Source organism: Coenobita brevimanus, chromosome 91, assembly GCF_032717465.1.
Source record: "Coenobita brevimanus isolate Jiangsu-jjx chromosome 91, ASM3271746v2, whole genome shotgun sequence".
In the NCBI taxonomy this organism is placed as follows: Eukaryota; Metazoa; Arthropoda; class Malacostraca; order Decapoda; family Coenobitidae; genus Coenobita; species Coenobita brevimanus.
The window spans coordinates 407137-431508 of NC_137044.1; the positions used below are offsets into that span (position 1 = coordinate 407137).

At 44.0% G+C, this 24372-nt stretch overlaps 2 protein-coding genes across 4 annotated transcripts in view; both read left to right on the forward strand.

Moving 5' to 3' along the window:
- Window positions 1-12215, forward strand: part of LOC145411888 (arylsulfatase B) — a 41953-nt gene extending 29738 nt beyond the window's left edge. For both annotated transcript variants that reach the window (XM_080281853.1, XM_080281852.1), the window contains exons 9-11: window positions 1812-1967; window positions 4187-4371; window positions 10626-12215. In XM_080281853.1, coding sequence (XP_080137979.1) covers window positions 1812-1967; window positions 4187-4371; window positions 10626-10961 — 677 coding nt within the window. In that variant the 3' untranslated portion in view covers window positions 10962-12215. The remainder of the gene's footprint in view (window positions 1-1811; window positions 1968-4186; window positions 4372-10625) is intronic.
- A 6788-nt stretch (window positions 12216-19003) lies between these two features.
- The window catches only part of CCT6 (chaperonin containing TCP1 subunit 6), a 28699-nt gene continuing 23330 nt past the window's right edge, over window positions 19004-24372 (forward strand). For both annotated transcript variants that reach the window (XM_080281777.1, XM_080281776.1), the window contains exons 1-2: window positions 19004-19191; window positions 22854-22917. In XM_080281777.1, coding sequence (XP_080137903.1) covers window positions 19055-19191; window positions 22854-22917 — 201 coding nt within the window. In that variant the 5' untranslated portion in view covers window positions 19004-19054. The remainder of the gene's footprint in view (window positions 19192-22853; window positions 22918-24372) is intronic.

Genomic DNA, 24372 nt, shown 5'->3' on the forward strand with positions numbered 1-24372 from the left:
AAATTTCTAATTGGTTTCTCGGTGGCCCATTTTTTCTAACTTTTAACCACTTTATGCCTATGATTTCCTGCCAATCTCTCCTCTAACATGAAATAAAGCATTATTATATTAATAATAACAGTATAATGAATAAATAAACAACATAAAAGGCCATCAAACTTTTATAAGGATTACGGCTTGGGTGGTTTGAAGGGTTCTGAGGCTTGGGAGTGGCTTAGTTGCCGCCAGATCTCTTTGGCTGTCTCCATTTCTTTAGTGTCCACAGCTAAAGGGGGTATCACATGGTACCTTATATCAGGAATGGCTGAGGAACATTTAAGTGGAACAAAACTTGGACGCTATCACACACGTTCCTCACACTGTCGTCAGAGCCCCGTCTCAGTTGTAAACACATGATTACTTTATTGACATCACAGTTTTTTCGGCATAAGAAATATTAACTCTTTATAAGGGTTTCAAAACGATTGATATTTATTCTAAAATACAATATTAATAAGTATTCAGTGTTAGGCTAAATTTCAGTGCTGTAGTACGATGTATTTTTCAAGCCGAGTGGGTTTTCGTCACTGTTTTGCCCGTCATGTCCTCGGCAGGAATCCGTTCAGATGCATTCCAAGTGCCCGTGCTATAATCGGGAATTTTACCACGTTACTGTTCCGATTAACCATCGAATCCTCTGCAAACCTCGTATGAAGTGCCGAAATTCTAATACAGTATATCAGGAAAAGTCCGATAAGGCCAGAACAGTCCAGACTGCTTGATCTCAGTCCACCATGGGGAGAGGGATGGTGGAGAATGAGGATGTTTGGGTAGGTTGTCGTGACCTCGATGATGGGCATTGGATACGCACTGGGTGGTTGTCATGATCTTGATGATGGGTATTGAGTGGTTGTCGTGACCTTGATAATGGGTGTTGGATGGGCACTGGGTGGTTGCTGTGACACTGATGATGAGTGTTGGATGGGCATTGGATGGCTGTCGTGACCTTGATGATGGATGTTGGATGGGCGTTGGGTGGTTGTCGTGGTCTTGACGATGGGCATTGGGTGGTTGTCGTGACCTTGATGATGGCCACTGGGTGGTTGTCATGACCTTGATGATGGGTTTTGGATGGGCATTGGATGGTTGTGGTGACCTTGATGATGGGCATTGGATGGCCATTACAGTGGGTCAGGATCCTGAGGATGTAGATTGCTAGAAGTGAGTTGGATAACAAGTAATGAAGCAACAGTGCTAATGAAAAATGAGGTTAGTGCGATCCGGACTAATGTCTGATATATCGGAAAATGTCCGGGTTAGCAGGGGGGAAGTCTCAATGTTGGTTTTATCAGAATTACGCTTTTTTTTGGAATTCCTTGGGCCCCAATTAGTCCATTATGGTGAGGTTTTACAGTACTGTACTGTGAAACTGTCATTATACTCTGCAAAAGTGGAGCTTAAAATTTTGAAAACCATAGTTATAAATGAATCAATACGTGACATTTCGCTGACCACTCTCTTGATAAGTTTCCTATGTTTATGCTTTTCTTTTCCTATTTCTGGACCCTTCAATCTGCCTCCCCCTCTTTTTTTTGAGGGTGGGGGAAGTAAGGTTACAATAATGATGATACAAGAAATAATGTAGAAAATCCATGTGCTGGCATATAAGTACAAGAGTTAAGTAGGTCACTTTTTTATTTTTATTTTTTTTTTTTTTTAATAGAAATGTTATATATGAGATTGATTTTCACTCAGATATATAGTACAGTACTATACTGTAAAGTGATGGTCTGTGCAACTTTATAAATGATCATATTCAACCTTTACACTAGGAGGGAATTCCTCTGCTGTGGGTGCAATTGATGGTATGGATCTTTGGAAGACTTTGATTAATGACCAAACTTCCCAACGCAAGGAGTTCCTGGTGAACATTGATCCTGTGTGGAATGGTGCTGCTGTGAGAGTTGGTGACTGGAAGATGATATACAGTAAGTATTCTCACCACAGTACATGAAGTCCCCATTATATACGAGAAAGGTTTTTCAAAGTACTGCAACTTTTGACTACAGCTCTCAAAGTCAACTGGGAGAACTATCACAACAGCTTTAGAGGTACAGTAGCAGCGTGGAGACCAGCCATTAGGTGATCAAGGCCACAGCATGTAAGTGTGTTGGAGCCTTTATAAACAAATGAATTATTATTATTATTATTATTAGTGGTGGTAGGTGGAGGTGCTCACCATGCACTCACTCAATGTAGTACTATTCTCGGGTGACTGTCCATTCCACTCTTCCATCCTTCTTTCCTTCCTTCCTCTTCTGTCTTTCCATCATTCTTTCCTCTTCCTTCTGTCTATGAGTGACTCTACACTGAGTGACAAGCCAAATGGTTTCCTGTACACCAGGAAACGATTTATCACACTGGGTGGTAAATATATACAGTAACCAATTTAAGATGCCTGGTGGTTTTGTGGGTAATTAGAGAGCCCCAACCAGATTGGGCCTGTGTAAGTTTATATCCAAGGGGTGGTTGGGTTTTATTGCTCATGTAATGCCACTGAGATATGAGTGAGGCTGGTCACTCTATCTCAAACGTCAGGACTGAGTTGCCTAACTCTTGTCTCCTACACTCCTCATGGGGCAACACGAGATTAGATGATGTATTTATGTATGTACGTCATCATCATCATCATCATCATCATATAATCCTGTGTTGTCCCATGAGGAACGTTGGAGCCCAAGCTAGACAAGTTGGTCCTGACATTTAAGATGAGAGTGACCAGCTCACTCAACCCTGAGTGGCATTAGCTGAGCAACAAACCCTTACCAACCCATGGATATAAACCTGCACAAGCTCAGTCTGACTGGAGCTCCTTAATTACACACTAAACCACCAGGCACAATAATTTGGCTATATGGTTACCACCCAGCATAGTAAATGGTTTCCTGGGGTACAGGTAACCATAAGGCTTGTCACTCAGTGTAGAGTCACCTGTACAGAAAAGGAAGAGGAAAGAATGAAGGAAAGAAAAACAGAAGAGGAATGAAGGAAAGAAGGAAGGAAGCGAGGAATAGGCAGTCACCCAAGACCAGCACTATATCAAGTGAGTAGATGGTGAGCGTCCCCACCTACCACCCTCAGACCCAGCTCGATGTCATATTGGTACTGCAAGCTCATAAAAAAATGTAAGTATCCATGAAGCACAGCACTTGGACAAATATTAAAGATAAATATTTACTGTATATAAAGGTAATGTTTTCAAGACCTCAATGTCCTCAAGTTTGGGGAGATCGTTGGAATGGTTGGTCAGGGCCATTGAGATGCAATCTTATAACTCCTTGGGTCCATCTTTATGTCACACTGTTATCTGGGTGTGTGTATAAGAAATGGAATCTAAAGGTGAATGTAGGGAAGAGTAAGGTTATTGTCTTCAAGAGAAATGAAGTCGCTGAATGTACAGTATGGCTGGATGAGGGGGAAATGGAAAATGTGAGTGTGTTTAAGTACAGTACTAGTACTTGGGTAGTGTGATGAGTAAAGATGGATGTTTAGAGGGCAAAGTGCTTGAAAGGGTACAACAGGGAAGGAAGATTGCTGGTTCTTTGAAAGCAGTGACAAGGAACACGGAAGTGAGCATGAAAGCAAAAAAGTCACTGCATGACAATATTGTGATACCAACTCTAATGTATGGAAGTGAAGCTTGGACCTCGTTGAAAGGACACAAGTCAATAGTGAGAGCAGTGGAAATGAGTTATTTTGAGAGGAAAATGTGGAGTTACATGGAGAGACAGACTGAGAAATGAGGAAGTGAAGGACCACTGACTGAGAAATGAGGAAGTGAAGGAGCATTGTGGTGTGGATATGGATGTGATAGAATGCATTAGGAGAAATACATTGAGGTGATTTGGCCATGTGGAGAGGATGGAGAGCAAGAGACTAATGAGGAAAGTGTATGCAAGCGAGATGGAGGGGGGGAGAGGGAAGGGGGGGAGGCTGAGGATGAGATGGAGGGATGGAGTGGAGCGGTATATGAGAAAGGTGGGTGTGAGCTCAAAGCATGGCAGTGAAGTGGCATTGGATAGGGTGACATGGGGGCGATTTGTTTGTGGCCACCCCTTATGGGATTGAGGCATCTGGCGATAGACAGATAGATAGATCCATGAAGCATGGCAACTGAACAAAAATTTATATCAAGTAATGTTTTCAGACCCTCAGGCTTATGGAAATCATTGGAATGGTTGGTTTGGGCCATCAGGACGCAACCAGACTGCCCCTCAGACCCAACTTGATGTTATACTAAGGCAGGTTGTCACATCACCTGCTGCCATGGCTGTCAAGAAACTTTTTCCTAAGGCATACCTAAACATTAAAGCACTGAGGATGCAGGCAGAGGTTAGTGTCCACTGAAGATTGATTTGTTCATTATTTTACTAGTGTAATACAGTACAGTATATATCTAGTGGTTCCAAGGATAAAAAACATTGGATTCATCCTCCTCATCATCATTACAGCCCTGATACCCATCCTAAAGAATAAGTTAGGTAGAATCCAGAGACAAATAGAAGGCACAAGAGTGGAAGCACTGTCAAACAACATCCCACTGAAACAAGTCACACAGTTATTCACATATCGTTCAGGTTTTTGGATTATTGGGCATTTGCTTGGTAAACTCTTAATATTTCCTTGTATGGAGGAGATAGAGGTAGCCATCCCTTGTTTTCACAGTAGAGTACAACTCTCACGTGTGAGGAGACTTCCCACATACGCTCTTCTCAACAAGGTGGAGTCAAAGGCTTTTTGTCTCATTAACTCTTCTCCTCTTACCTGCTTCCTTCAACCTCTGTCCTTTGCTGCACTGTTGCACCTTTACCTCTTTTCTGTTGCTACATCAATGGTCACTGCTCCTCTGAACTATCTGCTTGCATCCCTCCACCACTACGGCAGGAGCATAGCACCCGTCTAGCAACAAACTCTCATCCCTTTTCTGTCCAACTTTCTAATGCAAGAGTTAACCATTACTCCCACTTCTTCAAACATGCAACAGGTCAACTCTGGAACTGTCTCCCTCTGTCTCTATTTCCTATTGCCTACAATCTCCAGTCTTTCAAACACAGTGTATCCAGGCATCTTGAAATGAATGGATGTTGAATTTGGCTCCCTGTTATTTTTTTATTTATTTATTTTTTTTTAAGGAACAATTGGCAGGCTCCTGGCCTTTGGTTTCTTCTTCCTTGAATAAAAGAGAGAGAGAGAGAGACAGACAGAGAGATGTAGTAGTGTTAAATGTATGCTGCAAAATACAGTAGACCCTTGCTATAACAAACCTTAATACAGTATAGTGTAGTTTAGGTTTAATGAACGCCTCAGTGCCCACCAAGCTTTCATTAGCTATACCGAACAATAATTGTTAAATTGGGTGAATCACACAACCCTTCCTAACATCTCTGAACCCATCAAACTGCCTTTTGGCCATATTAAATAATGGTCATTAAATGGAGCACATTACATGGCCATTCCAAACCAAAACAGAAAAAAAGCTGCAAAAGGGCAAAATTATGGACCAGGTTATTGTAAAATTGGTATAGTTTTCATTTTTGGTACTAGAATATGGATGTGTACTCATTTATTTTCAAACGTATGCCTGAATTCCCATCTGAAGGGGGGGGATCCACAGATTTAACAAACTTTCATCTTTAACGAAGCTAGCTTTTCCCCAGTTAGTTCATTATAACAAAGGTCTCTTGCTGATTGTGAGTGTAAGGCCGCTTTCACAAGAGGCCACCGGTGGCCGCAGTTAGTTGTCTCCCATAGTTTTCAAAGGAGCCTTTCATACGAGGCCACTGTGGTTGCCCGGCCGGCAACCAGCTCCCTGCGGTGGCTTGCTCGTGCAACTCTGGGCCACCAGTTGCAGCCACCGGTGGCCTCGTGTGAAAGCGGCCTAAAGGAGAGCATACTGAAGCAGAGTGGTAAGAAATTATTAAACTTTCTGGGAAGTCTCTTGAGTGTGTGGAAGAGTTTTGTTATTTGGGGAACATGATATGCATTGATTGGTAGCAAGGTTAAGGAGTGGCTGGAAGAAGTTTAGGGAGTTGTTGCCCCTCCTAACATTGGAAGTTCTACTTCCATGCTCAGGGGCCCTTGTATGCAACATGTGTTTAAAGTGTAATGCTCTATGTTACTGAGACTTGGGCAGTAAAGGAGGAGACTATTCATAGGGTCAAACATATGAGGTCTGTTCAGAATATATATAGTTTTTCTATGTGCCCAACACCAGGCAAAAGGCTTCAGAGCCTATCCCAAGGTCCAGTAGTCCTCCTACAACATCTCCACATGTCACCGCTTCAGTGCTAACACCCACTGTCCATATTGAATACAAGCTAGGGCTGTCTCATACAGGACTGGTGTACTGGTATTAGCAGGGGTATTTGGCAACATGTTGGTGGGTCTTCCTGCAGATCTGTAAAGTCTGCTTTTATGAAATTCAAATCCTTAACTGTTCCCTGCCCCAGCCAGGATTCAATATTGGGTCCATTGGGACTGCAGGCTGCCTCTCTACTGATTCAGCCACTGCCTCCCCTAGCCTTAGGCTCTAAAAAAATTAATAGCTAACCTGTTATGCTAGGACACTAATCCCCCTCATAGTAGGCCCCTTCTGAATTGAAACGCATAACCCACTGTTCTTTCCACTGTCTGAAACATGTTTCAAAGTCGGTTTTCGATATCTCCTGCAGGTGCTTCATCGCATTCTTCATGATCTCTTCTCTCATCTCAAATCGGGAACCCTTGAGTAGAGTTTTGAGCTTGGGAAATAACCGAAAGTCACACAGAGCCATGTCTGGTGAGCAGGGAGCCTGCCAAATCTGTTGGATGTTGTGCTTGGCCAAAAATTCCTGAATCAGTTGAGAAGAATGGGCAGGGGTGTTGTCTTGGTGTGGCTTCCAACTTGCTGCTTTCCAAAGGTCTGGTCTCTTCCTCTGATGTATGTCACGAAGATGATGAATAATGCCGAGGTAGCAATTTTTGCTGACAGTCTACCCTTCTGGTGTGTATTCGTGCTGCATAGCACCCTAGGAGCAAAAGAAAAAAAAAAATGTCAACATGCATTTCACCTTGCTGAGGACCTGTCGTGCCTTTTTTAGCTGGGGCATCCCCCCATGCTTCCACTGGGACAACTGTGCTTTGGTTTTTGGGTCTTACCCATACACCCGAGTCTCATCTTCAGTGATAACTGTCTTCAGAAAGTCTGGATCGCGATTCGCACACTCCAACATGTCTTCAGCAACGTTCATCTGCAAAGCTAGTTGTTCATGTGAATGGAGCTTTGGAACGGACTTGGCAGCAATTCGTCACATGCTCAAATCATCCATTAAAAATCTGTGTGCTGATCCATAAATGATTCCTATTTCAGTAGTAATTTCTCTGACAGTCAATCGATGATGACAAAACTGCAGACTTTCCTCACATTTTCAGCATTCCTGCTTGTTGATGGCCTCCCAGGACATGGATCGCTCTCGACCAACATTGGCCATTTTTTAAAGTGATTTCACACCCATGCACCAAGTTTCTGTAGCCCCCTCGGTGGAAGGATGTGGACGTCAGGGTTAGAGAGAAGGCAGACGAATGGACAACCACGAGTGGTAGTTTGGTATATTTGGCGGATGGTGAGAAACCTGATGAACTTGGATTCGAAACATTTCCATACTGTTCACCTGCGAAACATTATGCATTTGTAACATACACAGTACATATATATTATGATATTGACTGCTATGTTATCATGGAGTCCTGTGAAATGTGGTCCAGACACGATCCACCTGTTTTGGATCCTCATCATACAAATGAAGCACTGAGCTAATTTCATTTCAGTCTGCTTCATGGAGGCTAACACTGGATAAGGTGTGGTTTATATTGTTTTTTTGTTGGTATGCTGATAGATCCTACTTCAATTATAAAATAGAACCCAATACTGGTATAGTCAGTCTGGTTGAAAATTATGTAATGTGTTGCCATAAACTGTAATGACGCATTGTTGTTGTTCTATCTATCTATCTATCTATTGCCAGATGCCTTAATCCCATACGGGGTGGCCACAAACAAATTGCCTCCACGTTGCCCTGTCCCCCGCCATTTCACTGCCCAGCTCCCAACTCATACCCCCCTCTCTCATATACCTCTCCACTCCATCCCTCCATCTCATCCTCGGCCTCCTCCTCCCTCTCCCCCCCTCCACCTCACTCACATACACTCTCCTCATCAGTCTCTCACCCTCCATCCCCTCCACCTCAGTGTGTTCCTCCTAACGCTTCCTATCACATCCACATCCACACCACAATGCTCCTTTATATCCTCATTTGTCAGCATATTCTTCATGTCTAATTATTGTAGTCATAATGTTAACATGACATTAACATAACATCTTCTTTTTCCCTGTTGTTAATGTCATGTCAACATTATGATTATACAGTAATAATCAGACATTAAGATGCTCACCATCCACTCACTCGATGTAGTGGTGCTTTGGGTGTCTGCCCTTTCCTCTCTTCCTTCCTTCCTTCTGTTTTTCTTTCTTTCATCCTTTCCTCTTCCTTCTGCTTGCAGGTGACTTTACACTCCCTCTTCTGTCTTTCTTTCCTTCATTCTTTCCTCTTCCTTCTGCCTATGGGTGACTACACTAGGTGACAAGCAAGATGGTTTCCTGTACACCAGGAAACCATTTACTATGCTGGGTGGTAACCATATAACCAAATTATGGTAACTGGTGGTCCAGTGAGTAATTATGGTGCTCCAACTGGATTGAGCTGGTGCAGGTTTATATCCATGGGGTGGTTGGGGTTTATTGCTCACGTAATGCCACTCAGGGATGAGTGAGGCTGGTCACTCTCATCTTAAATGTCAGGACCAACCTGCCTAGCCCCGGGCTCCTATGCTCTTCATGGACAACATAGGATTGGATGACAGATGGATGGATGGATGAAGAACAACAATGCATCATGACAGTTTATGGCAACACATTACATACCGGTACTTTTCAACCGGATTGACTATACCAATATTGGATTCTATTTTATAAATGAAGTAGGATCAGTCAGCGTCCCAACAAAAAACAATATAAAGCACACCTTGTCCAGCGTTAGTCTCTGTGAAGCAGACAGCAGTGAAACTGGCTCGGTGCTTCATTTGTATGATGAGGATCCAAAACAGGTGGATCGTGTCTAGACCACATTTCACAGGACTCCATGATAACATAGTAGTCAATATTATAATATACAGTATACTGCGCATGTTACGAATGCATAATATTTTGCAAGTGAATAGCATGGAAATGTTTCGAATCCAAGTTCATTAGGTTTCTCACCATCCGCCTAGTAGCTCGGTACCAAACTACCACTCACGGGTGACTATTCGCCTGCCCTCTCTCTAACCCTGACTTCCACTTCCTTCCACCGAGCAGGGTACAGAAACTTTGGTATGTGGGTGTAGCACTCCTTTATCTGAGTTACCCCCATGGCTTCATTCCCCAGTGCTTGCAAGATCTTCCTGATAGTTTCAACTTGGGCATCACCTAGTTTTTGGTAAAATTTGATGCAGTAACGCCATTTGACTTTTTCGGTCATTGTGATGACCGCGGGGATGCAACGGCCGTAAGGTGCACGACCATGAACATAGGCTGACTGACAGCCTCTGAGTCACTCATGACGGCTGGCATTAATCACGCATGCACGCGAAGGTCATGCACTGCACTACAAAACCCTGTCCCTATCCTCCAATAAGTTGGTGAGAAAATGAAGTTGGATACTTTCTGAACAGATCTCATACAAAGATGAAAATGATCAGATGGATATGAATTGTGCCCTTTAATGACAGGCTTTGGGGGGGAGGAGGTTGGATTGATAATAAAGAGCTGAGGGGAAGAATGGGACTTGAATGTGTTAGTGTTGTGATGAGAAGGGATAGAGAGCGATGGTTTGGGCATCTGGAGATGATAGAGGGCAACAACTGGTGTGGAGGGTGAGAGGTGTGAATGTTGAGAATAAAGCTGCAAGAAGTAGACTGAAAATTATATGGGATAAGGTCATAGTGTGACCTCAAAGTTAAGGGACTGAACAGAGAGACTGCTCAAGATCGAGCATTGTGGGAAGCTGCCATTAGATGACCAAGGCTGATGCATGCATTCATGATGGAACCATTATAAACAAAGCAAAGCAATAATGCAAATTGAGAAAGAGTAATACTGTTATTTTGAGGCACTGATCACTAGTGACTTCTTTAGAGGAACTTGGCTTTTTAAGAAAAAAAAGAAAAGAGATCACCCATTACTATTATTACCCATGTTTTAATTTTTTAACAATAATTCACCTACTAATTTGCCTATCATAATTATCATCATCATCATCATCATCATCATCACCATCTTCATTTTTGGTATTATATCTGTTTTCTATTTAATACTGGTCTGACAGGATCGCCTGATAGACTTCTCTACCTTGCTCTGTTCGGCATGTCAGTCATTAAATGAAGGATGCCTGTATTTGCAGAGTATTAAGTACAGCATTTGAGCCTGCATTCACTTTGATACACCACTGAAGAAATTTTGGGAATGAATTGGCTTCAATTTTACAAAATACAATATTTTCTGATGTTTACAGATCCACTGCCCACCAGTTCCAGCAAATGCAACAACAGCATGCAACTCTACAGAATTCCCATGCTTGTTCAATATTGCCAGTGACCCATGTGAATACAGAGATTTGTCTTCACTGAGGCCAGATGTGATGGCCATCACGAAGTCCAGGCTACGGTATTACAATTCTACTGCAGTACCTCCCCGCAACCGCCCTTGGGACCCAACTGCTAACCCAAAGTATTGGGATTACTCCTGGACCAATTGGAAGGATTACCCAGCACCTGCTTTAAGACATGAGGAACTTGTTCAGAACGAGGACTTTCTAAATGATCTCTATGGTGATTATCGAAAAAATTAAGATCTGTCTTGTTATATGATGCATTCAGAATCCTAAAGATGAACTTACCAGCATATCAGATATCAATATCCTGTAACAGGTGTTCAAACTTGTAATGATTTTTAAGGCACAACACTCTTAAATCAGTGTTTATGATAAACTGACGTAGAACTAATTTTTTCTCTGATTATTATTTGGTGAGCTGGCAGTTTATTTTGAATGCCTTAAAGTTGTCCATTGATACCACATTATTCACTGAGCAATACCTTGATGTGATCTATGTGTGAGCCATTTGCTTTTGGTGCAGGCCTTTAGTTTTGATTATTGTGTTTATGACTGCAGCTCTTCATTTATAGTACACACATATATTCATTATTGCATTCAGCATAGCGTAAACATTACTGTATCGTGATATACACTGGTATACAGATTCATACAGTACCCCAAGTTATCACACAACAGTGTAATTACATAATTGCAAAGTACTAGCACTGCTTACGCTTTTGGACGGAAGCATGTACAGTACCCTCGCGTCCAACACGGTAATATTGTCATGCATGGGTCACGTGTTGGACCAAAAACGTGTTGGACTAACAATAGAGCTTATGGGGAAAAATGAATTATGTCAGCAACCCTAGGAAAAGTCACCCTAAATACCTACCATATACCTATACATATATTGGTACTATTGTAATTATAATAAATGGTACTGTGCTATGAGTGATAACTAACATTTTAGGATAGTGTTGGTGGGCTTGCTGGGAATGGAAGGTGGTATCCAAGGCTGTAGGTAGTCTTACTGGGTCCCCGGAGGATGGCTGCTGGCGTCACTAGCAGGAGGTTTGAAAAAATCGCGAGAAATCAAAGAAGGCTAAAGGAAAACTATTTCATTATATATCCTCTATTATCACAGTACGGACTGATCTTAAAATTTAAATGTGTTATACCAACGCTTAGATTATGCAGTATTATATCTATCTAGCCATATACAGTACTATTGTGCATATTCAGGCCCATCAGTGTCCAGATCCAGCAGGCCTTATAATATTTATGAGAACCGGAGCCTGACGGTCCATATCCACCTGGCCATATGTTATTGTAATATCAAGTATAGTACTATGTATAACTAGGCCATATACTACTGTGTCTATCGAGGCCTGACAGTGTCTCTCGCTACGTACCTGTATGATTGTGTATAATCAAAGCCCGACTGTGCCTATACAGTCCTGTGTACAGTATATACAGTACTTGTTGTGTATTGTTAAGAGTATGAATTGAGGCAATATATGTATAAGGTTGGTCTGCTCAGTTTTTATGCCCTGTTCAACTTGTAGTGTGTTCTACTTCTGGTCGCGAAAGAGAACCCCGCTCAGCAGCTAGTGTTCTTAGGACAAGAAGTCGACCTAAAAACATCTAGTATAACGCTTCTCATCATCCCAACTCTCTCTCTCTCTCTCTCTCTCTCTCTCTCCACTTTCCCAACTCCTCTCCTCTGCTATCCTTCCGAACTCTTCTTCTCTCTCCTCAGCTTCTCTCCCTTTTTCACCTCCCAACTCCTCTCTTCTCCTTGATCTGCTTCTTCCTCTCCTCTCCTTTCCTTAAAGTCTCAGTTCCTTTCTTCTCCTTTCCTCAAAGTCCTAATTCCTCTCCTCTCCTTCCTCCTTTCATTTCCGACTGACTCTTCTCACAGCTAACACTTTTCTTCCCCCAAAGTTCTGCCCTCTCCTCTTTCTTCCCCCTATCTTCTCCTCTCTTGTCCCTGCACCTCTTCCATTCTCCCCGACTCCTCACCTCTTCCTGCCAACTCCTTTTCTCTCTTCTCTTCCTCCCAACTCTTTATTTCTCTCCTTCCCAACTCCTCTTTCTCTTCCTTCCAAGTTCTCTTTTCTTCCTCCCAAATCCTGTACTGTCTCCGCTTGCTCCCAGCTTCTTTCTTCTCTTTCTCTCAATTGCTTCTCTCCTCTCTTTCTTCCTCCTATCTCCTCCCCTCTCCGTCCCAGCACCTCTTCCCTTCCTCCCGATTCCTCTTCTCTTCCCGCCAACTCCTCTTCTCTCTTCACTTCCTCCCAACTCTTCTGTTTATTTCTCTCCTTCCCAACTCCTATTGCTCTTCCTTCCTAGTTCCCTTTTCTTCCTTACAATTCCTCTACTGTCCCCAGCTTCTCCCTTCTCTTTCTTTCCATTGCTCCTCTCTTTTATTCCCTTCCCCCTTCATCATTAAAATGCAGTATAGTATCACCGAGGGCAACCCAACACCCCCAGAAGGAGCCCACAGAGGAGCATATACAGCGCGACTGGACTCCGGGCGACAGGGACATAAGTCCGCCCAGGCTGCGCTCCCCTGTGACCCGGAGCTCGCCTGCCGCCACCATAGCAGGAAAGCGAGACTACCTTCCTGGTGAGCCGACCACCGACAACCACGGGGTGGAGCTGTTACTCCAGCTCCAGTCAGCACCCCTGAGACGGCCGGTAGCCGCTCAACCCTCCTACAGGAGCCGGCCTGCAGCTGCTCTGGAGGTAACAAGGACACGGCTGGTAGCCACTCTACCCTCCTACAGGGGACGGCCCAGCAGCCGCTCTGGAGGTAACAAGCAGACAGCTGGTAGCTGCTCCCGCCTTCGTCAGGAGACAGCCAGAAGCCGCTCTGAAGGTGTCCCTAATGAGATGGCTGGTAGCCACTCGACCCTCCTACAGGAGATGGCCTGCAGCCACTCCGGAGGTAACAAGGAGATGGCCGGTAGTAGCTCTGAAGGTGCCCTGAACGAGACGGCCGGTAGCCGCTCGACCCTCCTGCAGGAGACGGCCTGCAGCCGCTCCAGAGGAACAAGGAGACGGCCGGTAGCCGCTCTGAAGGTGCCTCTCAAGAGACGGCCTGTAGCCACTCGACCCTCCTACAGGAGATGGCCTGCAGCCGCTCCAAAGGTAACAAGGAGACAGCCGGTAGCAGCTCCCGCTTTCCTCAGGAGATGGCCGGTAGCCGCTCCGAAGGTGCCCCTGAGTCGGCCTGTAGCCGCTGCCTTCCCCAGGCCACGGCCAGTAGCCGGCCCTTAGCGACGGCCGGTAGCCGCGCCCCTAGAAGGCCATGGCCAGTAGCCGGGCCCTACGGTAGGAGATGGCCAGCAGCCGCTCCTCCGTCAGGTGCTGACTCCTGCCCACCAACCTACAACCCAGAGGAAGCCCCCAGCCTGGAGGAGTACTAGAGAGGCCCCGTGACTTCCACCGGGCTCTTCTCCCTGCCGCTGGTTCCTGAGAGGACTCACCTGACGGACTCCGACATAGGCTGATGCCGCAGCCCCCTCCTGACGGCATCCCCGACCGCTGGGGACTGCAGCCCTTAGGACCTCCAGACCGCCTCCAGGACCCCCGGGCAGGACCTCCCTACACCCTGACGCCGGAGATCTTCGCCCTCTGTCAGGCACCTGAGCGAGAAGTTCAGGCAGCTATTTGGCCCCAGCCCTGAGGGCCAGACTCCCGCCCCAAGCCCTGAAAGCGCAGGGCCCTTCGCCACCAGCAGCCCCATATGAGAGAGGACGCCCCTATGCGTGATCCTGTGGCCTCTGAATACAGAGGCCCCTGGCAGAACTCAGCCCCGTCAGTAGTGAGGCTGAGTCACCTCCGCCGCCCTTGTACCTGACAGCCACTATGCCTAGACCCGAAAGTGAGTGATAGTGAAAGCACAGTGTCCGTGACACAGTGAAGTAAGGGCAGAAGAGTGAGTTAACAGAATAGGGGAAGTCAGTGAAAAAAGCATCAGTAATATAAAATAGTGGAATAAGCAAGGTAACAGTGAAATACCGAACACGGCAAAGCAGCGAAATACGGGTCTCTCTCAGTGAACACGCTACCAGATGGTGACACCGCCTCACACTAAGACCATACGGAAGCCCCAGTGCAAAAGTAATAATTAATGACCCGACCAACAAACCCGTTAGCCTACCCGTAGTGAAATAGTGCCACCACCTCCACCAATACACAGAACCTTGACTTTCCTACAATAATAGTGCATAACCTCTCTCCCCTAAGTGCTATTCACCTTACCCGATCTTGTCCTGAGTAGTATCCTGCACCATACTAACAACCCATATCTAGGCCTTAGAATTATAATTGTCCAATATATCTGTATTTGTGACATCTGCCCGTTCCACTGTAGAATTTAGCAATACACATGTAAGGTTGTTGCCCTGAGTTTTTGTGTCCTTCCTCTCTCTTATTTGTCTAAGCTCCGGTCTAGAAAGAGAACCCCGCTGCACACTAGGCGTTAGAGGGACCGGAAGCCGACCCTTAAACACCTAGCACTACAATCATATTTTATTCTTTTTGCTTCCTCCCAACTCTTCTCCTCCCTCCCTCCCAACACCTCTCCTCTCGCCTTTTATCTTTCTCCCAGCTCATCTTCTCTTTTCCTCCCAACTCCTTCCCTCTCATCTTTTCTCTCTTCTTTCACATACAGTAATTTCCTATCTTCTCTTCCTCGTAACTCATCTCTCGCTTTTCTCTTCTTCCCAACTCCTTATCTTCTCTCTTTTCTCCTCCTCCCAACACCTCTCATTTTTTTTCTCTCTTTCTCCCAACTCCCTTCCTTCATTATTTCCCTCCCAGCTTTCCTCCTTTCTCCTCTCTCTCCCAGTTCTCCTTCCCAACTCTCCTCCTTTTGTCTCTCTCTCCCAACATCCCCCCCTTTCCTCTCTTCCTCCCAACTCCCCTCTTTTCTTCTCTTCCATCCAACTTTCCTCCTTCCTTCTCTACCTTTCAACTCTCCTCCATTCTTCTCTCTCTCCAAACTCCCCTCCTTTCTCGTCTTCCCAGCTCCTCTCCTCTCCTCTATTCCTCCCAGCTCCCCTCCTTTCTTATCAGATTGCCATGTGCACTACTCATGTCGAACTCAAAACACATGTGCACCCATTCCTCTGCCATGTGCACTCAGAGCTACCCCCCTCCCAGATACAGGGCTCCTTAACAGTGCACCGCTACTAATGTTACCTGAACCAGACTGAGCACACCCTCAACTCATCATCAAAAATTTCCAAATATCCTGCACTGCCATGGCTATATTTCCAACTCTATCTTATCCTTTACCACTTCTCAAATCTCTTGGGTGGCTATTCTTCTGATCTCATCCGCCATCACCCAACACTAGGCAATCATAGTACTGCAGATGCTACTGTACTAATACGTAAGGCTAGAGAAATGATGTTATTTGTGTTGGAGGTAATGTTTTAAAGTCATGACAGCCCTAACACCCTACCAACAAGCAATATCCGAACACTTACCACCGGCGATCTTGACTGACGTTGACTGGGTTGCTACCACGGAGGAGAGTTATGTGCCAGGTGGCACCTTCCCTGAAAATAATTATATATAATTGTAAAAAACTACCATGAAACTAAATATTATGCAAAAAAATAATTCTAAGTAACACAATCAATAATTATTACCCTGAAAATGCATAATGATGACATTTCCATACCAACATCTCCAGTGCAACCAATGACCCTGACATGAGGAGGACACGGCCCACAAACAGCACTTCAATGTGCGAAATGGTTTATCCTGAACAATGGCACTGCCAATCAACCATTAAGTTAGCATGCGTGATAAACAGGAGGGTGATTTTGCAAGTCTGACTCTTTCCCCCTTGAAAAACAAATGGATCAGTAGTAAATCGATATATAATTTTTTCCAGCTTTCTCAGTAATTCAGCCGTTGCAGCCGAGTGGTCAGCATTGCTAACTACGAAGTTGTCGGCACTTTAACACCTGGGTTAGTCTCGTGCGGACAACTGACGCCGTTCGCCTCAGGGATCCCGATGACACCTGGTGTGTTGGTAGGTAAAATATGAACCAAAGCTAACTAGGAGGTAAATGTGCTGTTAGATGATGCAGTCGCCATGCATTCCATTTTAGTGGATGAATAGCCCACGACAGGCTCAAAGGCCTATGCACCTTCTGACGTCTGCCGCTACCAAGAATCCAGAGACAGGTTGCAGGTCTGCTCTCCTTTTTCGTGTGTGTGTAATTCACCGGGTCGTTCAGGATCACTTGATGGTCGTGATCGTCAGCTTTTACCCACCCGGAAGGGTGGAGAAAACAAGGAAAAGAATATCAAAGAACACAAGAAATATCTGAAAGATATCTGGATAAAGAGAAAAAAGATAAATGGAAACGAAGTTGGCAAAACAGTCAAGGTAGTGTAAATATAGCGGGAGTCGTAATTAAAACATCCAACAATCATTACAGGTTTCGGTAGCTCCAGGTACGGTACGTACTGTACATACGCTTCTGATGGGGCAAATAAAGGTCTGGATAAGAGGTAGAGAGCATTAATGCTATGTTCAAATGATACTCAGCTAGAGATATTCAGAACTCAAGGGTGAATCTCCCGAGCTAGGACCAACGGACCATAATCATACCTCTGCAGGAAAAGGAGAGACCGCTGGATCTCACCAGCGCGCTTAGCTAGTGAGGGCTCGAACTGCCACCTCTGCTGTCGTGAAGCGCGAGCACTTCTACTGAGCCTGTCTGCCCCTATCTATCTATCTATCTATTGCCAGACGCCTCAATCCCGTTCGGGGTGGCCACACGTCGCCCTGTCCCCCGCCATTTCACTGCCCCGCTCCGAATTCAACCCCCTCTCTCATATAACTCTCCACCCCATCCCTCCATCTCATCCTCGGCCTCCCCCTCCCTCTTCCCCCCTCCACCTCACTCACATACACTCTCTTCGTCAGTCTTTCACCCTCCATCCTCTCCACATGGCCAAACCACCTCAGTGTACAGTATTCCTCCTAACACTTCCAATCAATCAACCGTTTTAACCGAAGAAGTCAATTAAGGTGAATGTTAAGGTCTGGAAGTAGCAAGAAAACTGCAGGCAATCAAAATGGATGCCAAAGCCGCGTTTTTGTCGTCCAAGCTGAGGGATTGGATTCGAAGCCATCTTCGGTAAAACCAAGGTGCGCTGTTTTGTCGGCCAAAGTGATCCGAAGCCGGCCCGAGCGTTTGTCATCAAAACCAAGACCGTCTTCGTATCCCACCCAAGCGTGGTCGGCAGCAGTCTTGGTATAGCTTGGGGAGAGTGAGATTGGCCAGCAAGGACACATAAATGATAAATATCCTGAAATTAGCATTATGTACATAAAATTAGGGTGCAGGTGGCTAATATTAACAACATATAGAGCCAGTTCAGCACAAATAACGGGTACATGTAAGTTGCATATTCGTCAAAAGATCGTCTTCGGCGAACCCCTCTGTTTGCTTTGCGATTGGCACGTAATTTTTCGGTTCTACGTATCCTGAACTGTTTTTGCGGACAAAAACCAAGTGCCCCAAGAAGCGCTTCGAATCCCAAGCTCCAGCTTGGACGACAAAAACACGCCTTAAGTAAAGCCTAGTACTCTACAACACATAGGTCTCACTTTACTCAATGACCTTGACCTTTGGTCGTTCTTAAAATCGAATCACTTCATCCTTGACTTACCTTGAACCCTCCACCAAGTTTCGTCTAATCGGGTAAGAACTATTTGATAATCGGCTAGAAACTAGGTAGGTTGCAGAAGCCGTAATTCACAAAGAAGCTTCCAGAACAGCCCCCCTACTTTTTTGTTTGTTGTCATGCAATAATTGCCACCGACATCAAAATCTTTTAAAGAATGAAGCTTCCTTTCGTATAAATTTATAATAGCTAGAAATGCAGAATCCTTATTATGAATGTAACTGTGACCTAGAAATATATTATTTATCAAAATATCCAATACTGGGTCCGAAATTAAATCGAACTGAAATTGCTGGAAACAACTTATAGTGTTGCCAATATAACATTTATAGCGCTAGATGTAAAGATTTTCACTTCATTTTGCGAAAGTTTTTTACATTTAACGGCAAAAAATTAGCCATATTCTAGATATTTCTACTAAGTTTTACCGGCATTGCATAGATTCCAGTTCTTCCTCGAACTATTATTTAGAGATTTTTGTGTTAAGCATCATTTTCAAGGTTTAGCAATTTTAGCGATATGTTAGCGTCGAGTTTGTAACTATGTCAGTGAAGTTCATCTGCTCGCGACACGACAGGAGTCTCGCCGAGTAACTGCAGAGGTGTCTGTGAAGAAGACGAGTCATGGCCGCAATTAAGACCTTAAATCCCAAAGCTGAAGTAGCTAGGGCTGCTCAGGCACTTGCTATCAATATTTCTGGTGCCAGAGGTATCCAGGATGTTCTCAGAACCAATCTTGGGCCAAAAGGCACGATGAAAATGTAAGTACAAATTGCACGTGTGGTGGTGAGTCATAGCTCCTTGGTTTACCCAATTTATCGATAATAGATGTTACAGCTTTTGTAATTTTCCAAATGCAGTGACAAGGCACAGTAGGGTACACTTACGCTTTACTTTAAGCAGTACAAATACCTTACCAAAACAGATCTTCCTGATAGTCTTATATTTTGATTATTTCTGGGGTGTAAATAAATGACGTTTCTTGTGAAATCTTTCCTCGTTGTTTTTAGCAGTGTTTCGCAGTCCACTCTTGTTTGATCCGTTAGTGTAATGGCAGTTTATGAGTTCTGGAAAATAAGGAAGAAAAAAAAATTCCCACAAACTAAAATGGACACAATAAAAAAAAGTACACAAAAGGGAGGACCATTGGAAAGGCTATACTCCCAAAGTATCAACAGCAGGATAATGGTGGAAGTGACTGTCCTAACCTTACTGTTTAAACCTATCCCACCTAAACTGTACCTAATAATTTAACCTAACCCAAACTCCAGTTGGGAGATGAGAAACGAAACCCACATTTGAGTATGTTTGACAAAGTTTCTTCCATTATGCTGGAAACAAGACAGTGGTAGGTACAGCTTAAGAAACATACAGTAACAAGGAGGGGAGGGAATTAACCAAGAAATGGTTATTTACCATCCAGGTTATAGAAAAAACTCTGAAAACAAATGAGGAATATGAACTGAAATGGTAAGGTCTTTTTGCTGCTTACTGTAAAGTGTACAGTATATATCCATCCATCCATCATCCAATCCTACATTGCCCCATGAGGAGTGTAAGAGGCTGGGGCTAGGCAAGTTGGTCCTGACATTTAAGATGAGAGTGACCAGCCTCACTCATCCCTGTGTGGCATTACGTGAGCAGTAAACCTCAACCGTCCCTTGGATGTAAACCTTCACCGGCTCAGTCTGATTGGAGTGCCGTAATTACCCACTAAACCACCAGGCGCCAAAATTTGGTTACATGGTTACCACCCAGCATAGTACATGGTTTCCTGGTGTTCAGGAAACTATTTGGCTTGTCACTCAGTGTAGAGTCATCCACAGGCAGAAGGAAGAGGAAAGAAAGACAGAAGAGGGAGTGTAAAGTCACCCATAGGCAGAAGGATTAGGAAAGAAAGTCAAGAGGATACAGTGTACTGTACAATACAGTCGTACTGTTTGTATGTACGACCAGTTTGGAATTATGTGCTGTACAAAGTAATTTTTGTAGGGAACTGTCAGGTATAGTGGATGGAAGTGTACATAACGGGTAGTTGCACAGCCTTTTTTGTGGGTGTATCAGAACCCAACCTCAAAAGGATAATGTAACCTAAGTCACCGTTGGTAGGTTGGAACTTAGGTTTGGTATGTATAATAGCCACACAAAGGTACTACTGTTATTGTTCGATATCCTTTCTTTTCCTGGTAACTGTTGAAATGCAGATTAAGCCAGTTGTATAGTTAAGCTCAGAACTCTTCAACCAACCATCATGACTATTTTGAAATATAGTAATCCCTCAATTATCCTGCATTATAGAGCCAAGGGCAAGTCCAGAAAGTGGATCCGTCTGGATAATGGACTTTACCCCTGGCCCCCCTTCATAATTATATAAACTGATTTAAAAAGGCCACTACAGTACATTGTACAACACTTGTTCCTGTTGTTTAACACTACCTGGTCAAGCAGAGCTATGCACCACAGGCAAGCAGTTACCATGATCAAGTAGACCCATCAGTCAGTCATCACTGCTGGGCTATACCCTGAAGTGACACGAAAAAAAAAAAAAAAAAAAAAAATGGCCCGGTGCGGCGAAAGTGTTTGGGCAGCTATAATTCCCACCTAGACACAAGCACTTTGTCTGGATAAAGTGGAAAAATGAACGAATAATGGTTTTGAACAGCCAGATCACTGCGTTCGGGTAATGGCTTGTTCGGATAATGGATGTCCAGATATTTGAGAGATTACTGTACAGAATATGGCCAACTTGGTAGTTAGGCTCAAAACTCTTGTACCAGCCCTTGTATTTATACAGTTACAACAGATTCACCAACTAGTTAGTCTGGTCCTAAAAACCATTCCACTCCTGTGTTGTTCTGAATAAGCTTTTATAGATTAGCCTACCCAGTACAATAGATAAAATTGATGCAGGGGAGGAACACTGTGTGGTAATGCTGCAGTGCTAGGTTGCTGCATTGCCTGGCTATTCATTTATCTGTCAGCTTATTCCCTGTTCCCTGAATGGAGGATGGTTGTCTCCAAAAAGGCTTCTTCTACTTGCCATCCACTTCATTCACATTTAGGTGAGAGCAGTGCTGACACGGCACCAGTGAGGCTAGATAAGGTTAATAGGGATAAAACAACTTGGGACAGATTAACATGGTGGCGATACTGACTTGAAAGCATACAGTATTGTGTGATTTATTTATTCTATCTATTGCCAGATGCCCTAATCCTGTAAGGCGTGACTACAAACAAATTGCCTCCATGTTGTCCTATCCCCTGCCATTTTACTGTCCTGCTCCTAGCTTACACCCCCCTCTTTCATATATCCATCCACTCCATCCCTCCATCTCATACTTGGACTCCCTTCCCTCCCCCCCTCCACCTCACTCACATACACTCTCCTAGTCAGTCTCTTGCTCCTCATCCTCTCCACATGGCCAAACCACCTCAATGTGTTTCTCCTGACACTTCCTACCACATCCACATCACAATGCTCCTTCACTTCCTCATTTGTCAGTCTGTCTCTCCATGTGACTTCACATGCTCCTCTCAAATAACTCATATCCCCTGCTCTCACTCTAACTTGTGTCCTTCCAACAAGGCCCAAGTATCTTTTCCGTACATTAGAGCTGGTATAACAATACTGTCATGCAGTAACTTTTGCACTTCCATGATCACTTCCCTGTTTCTTATCACTGCTTTCAAAGAACCAGCAACCTTTCTTCCTTGTTGTACCCTTTCAAGCATTTCCCCCTTGTACCCTTCAAGCACTTCACCCATCCTCACTCTTCACACAACCCAAGTACTTAAATGCACTCATATTTTCCATTTCATCCCCATCCAACCTCACTGTACATTCACTGACTTCATTTCTCTCGAAGACCATAACTTTACTCTTCTCAACATTCATCTTTAGATTCCATTTCTTTCACACACTCCCAGACTCATTCACCAAGCCTTGCAGCTCCCCTTCATCTTCACTTAACAACACAGTAGCATCTGCAAACAACAGTACAGGGAGATTCCACACACTGCCCTCTCTTATTAGGGCTGCTCCAACATCCACTGCCCTAACTTGTGGCTCTTTCATAGGGACATCCCTGTTTCAATCCAACCTTCAAATACAAAAATTCATTCAGAGTTCACTATCCACACGCACTGCAGCCTTAGCACCCTCGTATATACGCTACATGGCATTCATCTACTTCCAAGTTTCTCTGTATATTCTTAATACTTTCCACAATCCTTTTCTATCCACCCTGTTATATGCTTTCTTCAACTCCATGAAGGCCACTTACAACTTCTTTCCCTTCTCTAGAAATTTTTCCGCTAAAGACCTTAGAATGAATGCGGTATCTGATCTACACAACCTCTTCCCTTCCTAAAACCTCTATGTTTTTCTCCAACTAATTAATTTATTAATGGTATTTGTTTTCAGGTTAGTGTCTGGTGCTGGCGACATCAAGATAACCAAGGATGGAAACATTTTGCTGCATGAAATGGTGAGCACCAGTAATATGAAATGGCAGCACAGTACATACAGTAGACCCTCGTTATAACTATTCTTGATATAACTGATTTAGGATTAAATGAACGCCTCAGAGCCCACTGAACTTCGTGGGCAATACTGAACAATGGTCATTAACCCGTTTAGTGCTGGAGTCTTTGTTGGCTTTTGTGCCTAGATTGCCGAGGGTCTGGGCAGCAAAGTTGCCTAGAATTGTGGACAGTTTTATATATATATATATATATATATATATATATATATATATATTTTTTTTTAGACCTGAAAAATGGTCAAAATAAGCCTGGTGATAGTAAAAGTGTTCACCTTGGTTGTTTTTTGCCTGAAAACAGGTGTTTTGGTCCAGCATGCCCAGATTTGCATCAGATGGCTACTTTGATTTGATGGCAAATGATTTTCTGTAAACCAGGAAATCATTGACAGTGGTAGGTGGTAACCTTATAACTAACCAACATGTGTTCCGTATGTGACATCAGGCGGGTTGGCAGTGGGTTAGTGTCCCTCCCTGGAAAACAACTAACTAAAAATACAGACAAGAAGCCTTGGACCAGGGCTGACCAACAGGTGATGACTAAGGACTAAACAAAGGACATGGTACGGATTGCGACATGGAATGTAAGGGATGCACATGATAAGGTGAAAGAGATTGTCCAGGTGCTTGAGGGTGCAAAAGTAGATTCAATGAAACTAAATGGAGAGTTGAGAGTGTGAGAGAATGGAGGTATGGATGGGGTATATGCGTGGGAATGGGTGAGAATGAGAGGGCAAAAGAAGGGGTGTGTATTGTTGTGAGTAACTGATGGAAGGAGAATATAAGAGAGTATGGATCAGTTGGCTCAGTGAGTGTGAGGGTAAGATTGAAAGTTGACTCCAAATATTGGGCTATTGTGTGTTTTTTTGCTCCAACGTTGTGTTATTTTGGAAATTACTAAGATGACAGACTCTCACAGTTTTGTTATTTATATATACCAGTAATCTTCATCAGAACAGAGTATCAAGGCGAAAAAAAGTTCTGACACTACAGGTATCCCTCATTTTATGATTGGGTTGCACGTGGGGAAAACTGATTGTTGTTTTAGATCCATCCATCCATCCATCATCCAATCCTATGTTGCTCCATGAGAAGTGTAGGAGCCCAGGGCTAGACAAGTTGGTCCTGACATTTAAGATGAGAGTGACCAGCCTCACTCATCCCTGAGTGGCATTACGTGAGCAATAAAACCCACACCCAAAGCAGCACTACATCGAGTAAGTGAATGGTGATTGGAATGTTAGAACATTGATTCAGTGGGGATATCGGAGGCCAACCAGGACTCATATGTGACTTTACCTAACCCTTTCAATTCATAATTAGCCTACAGTTCCTCAAGTCATTAACTGCCTAAATGCCACAATAAACTTGTGATATCAAGTGTCTCATAAATGTAAGTAT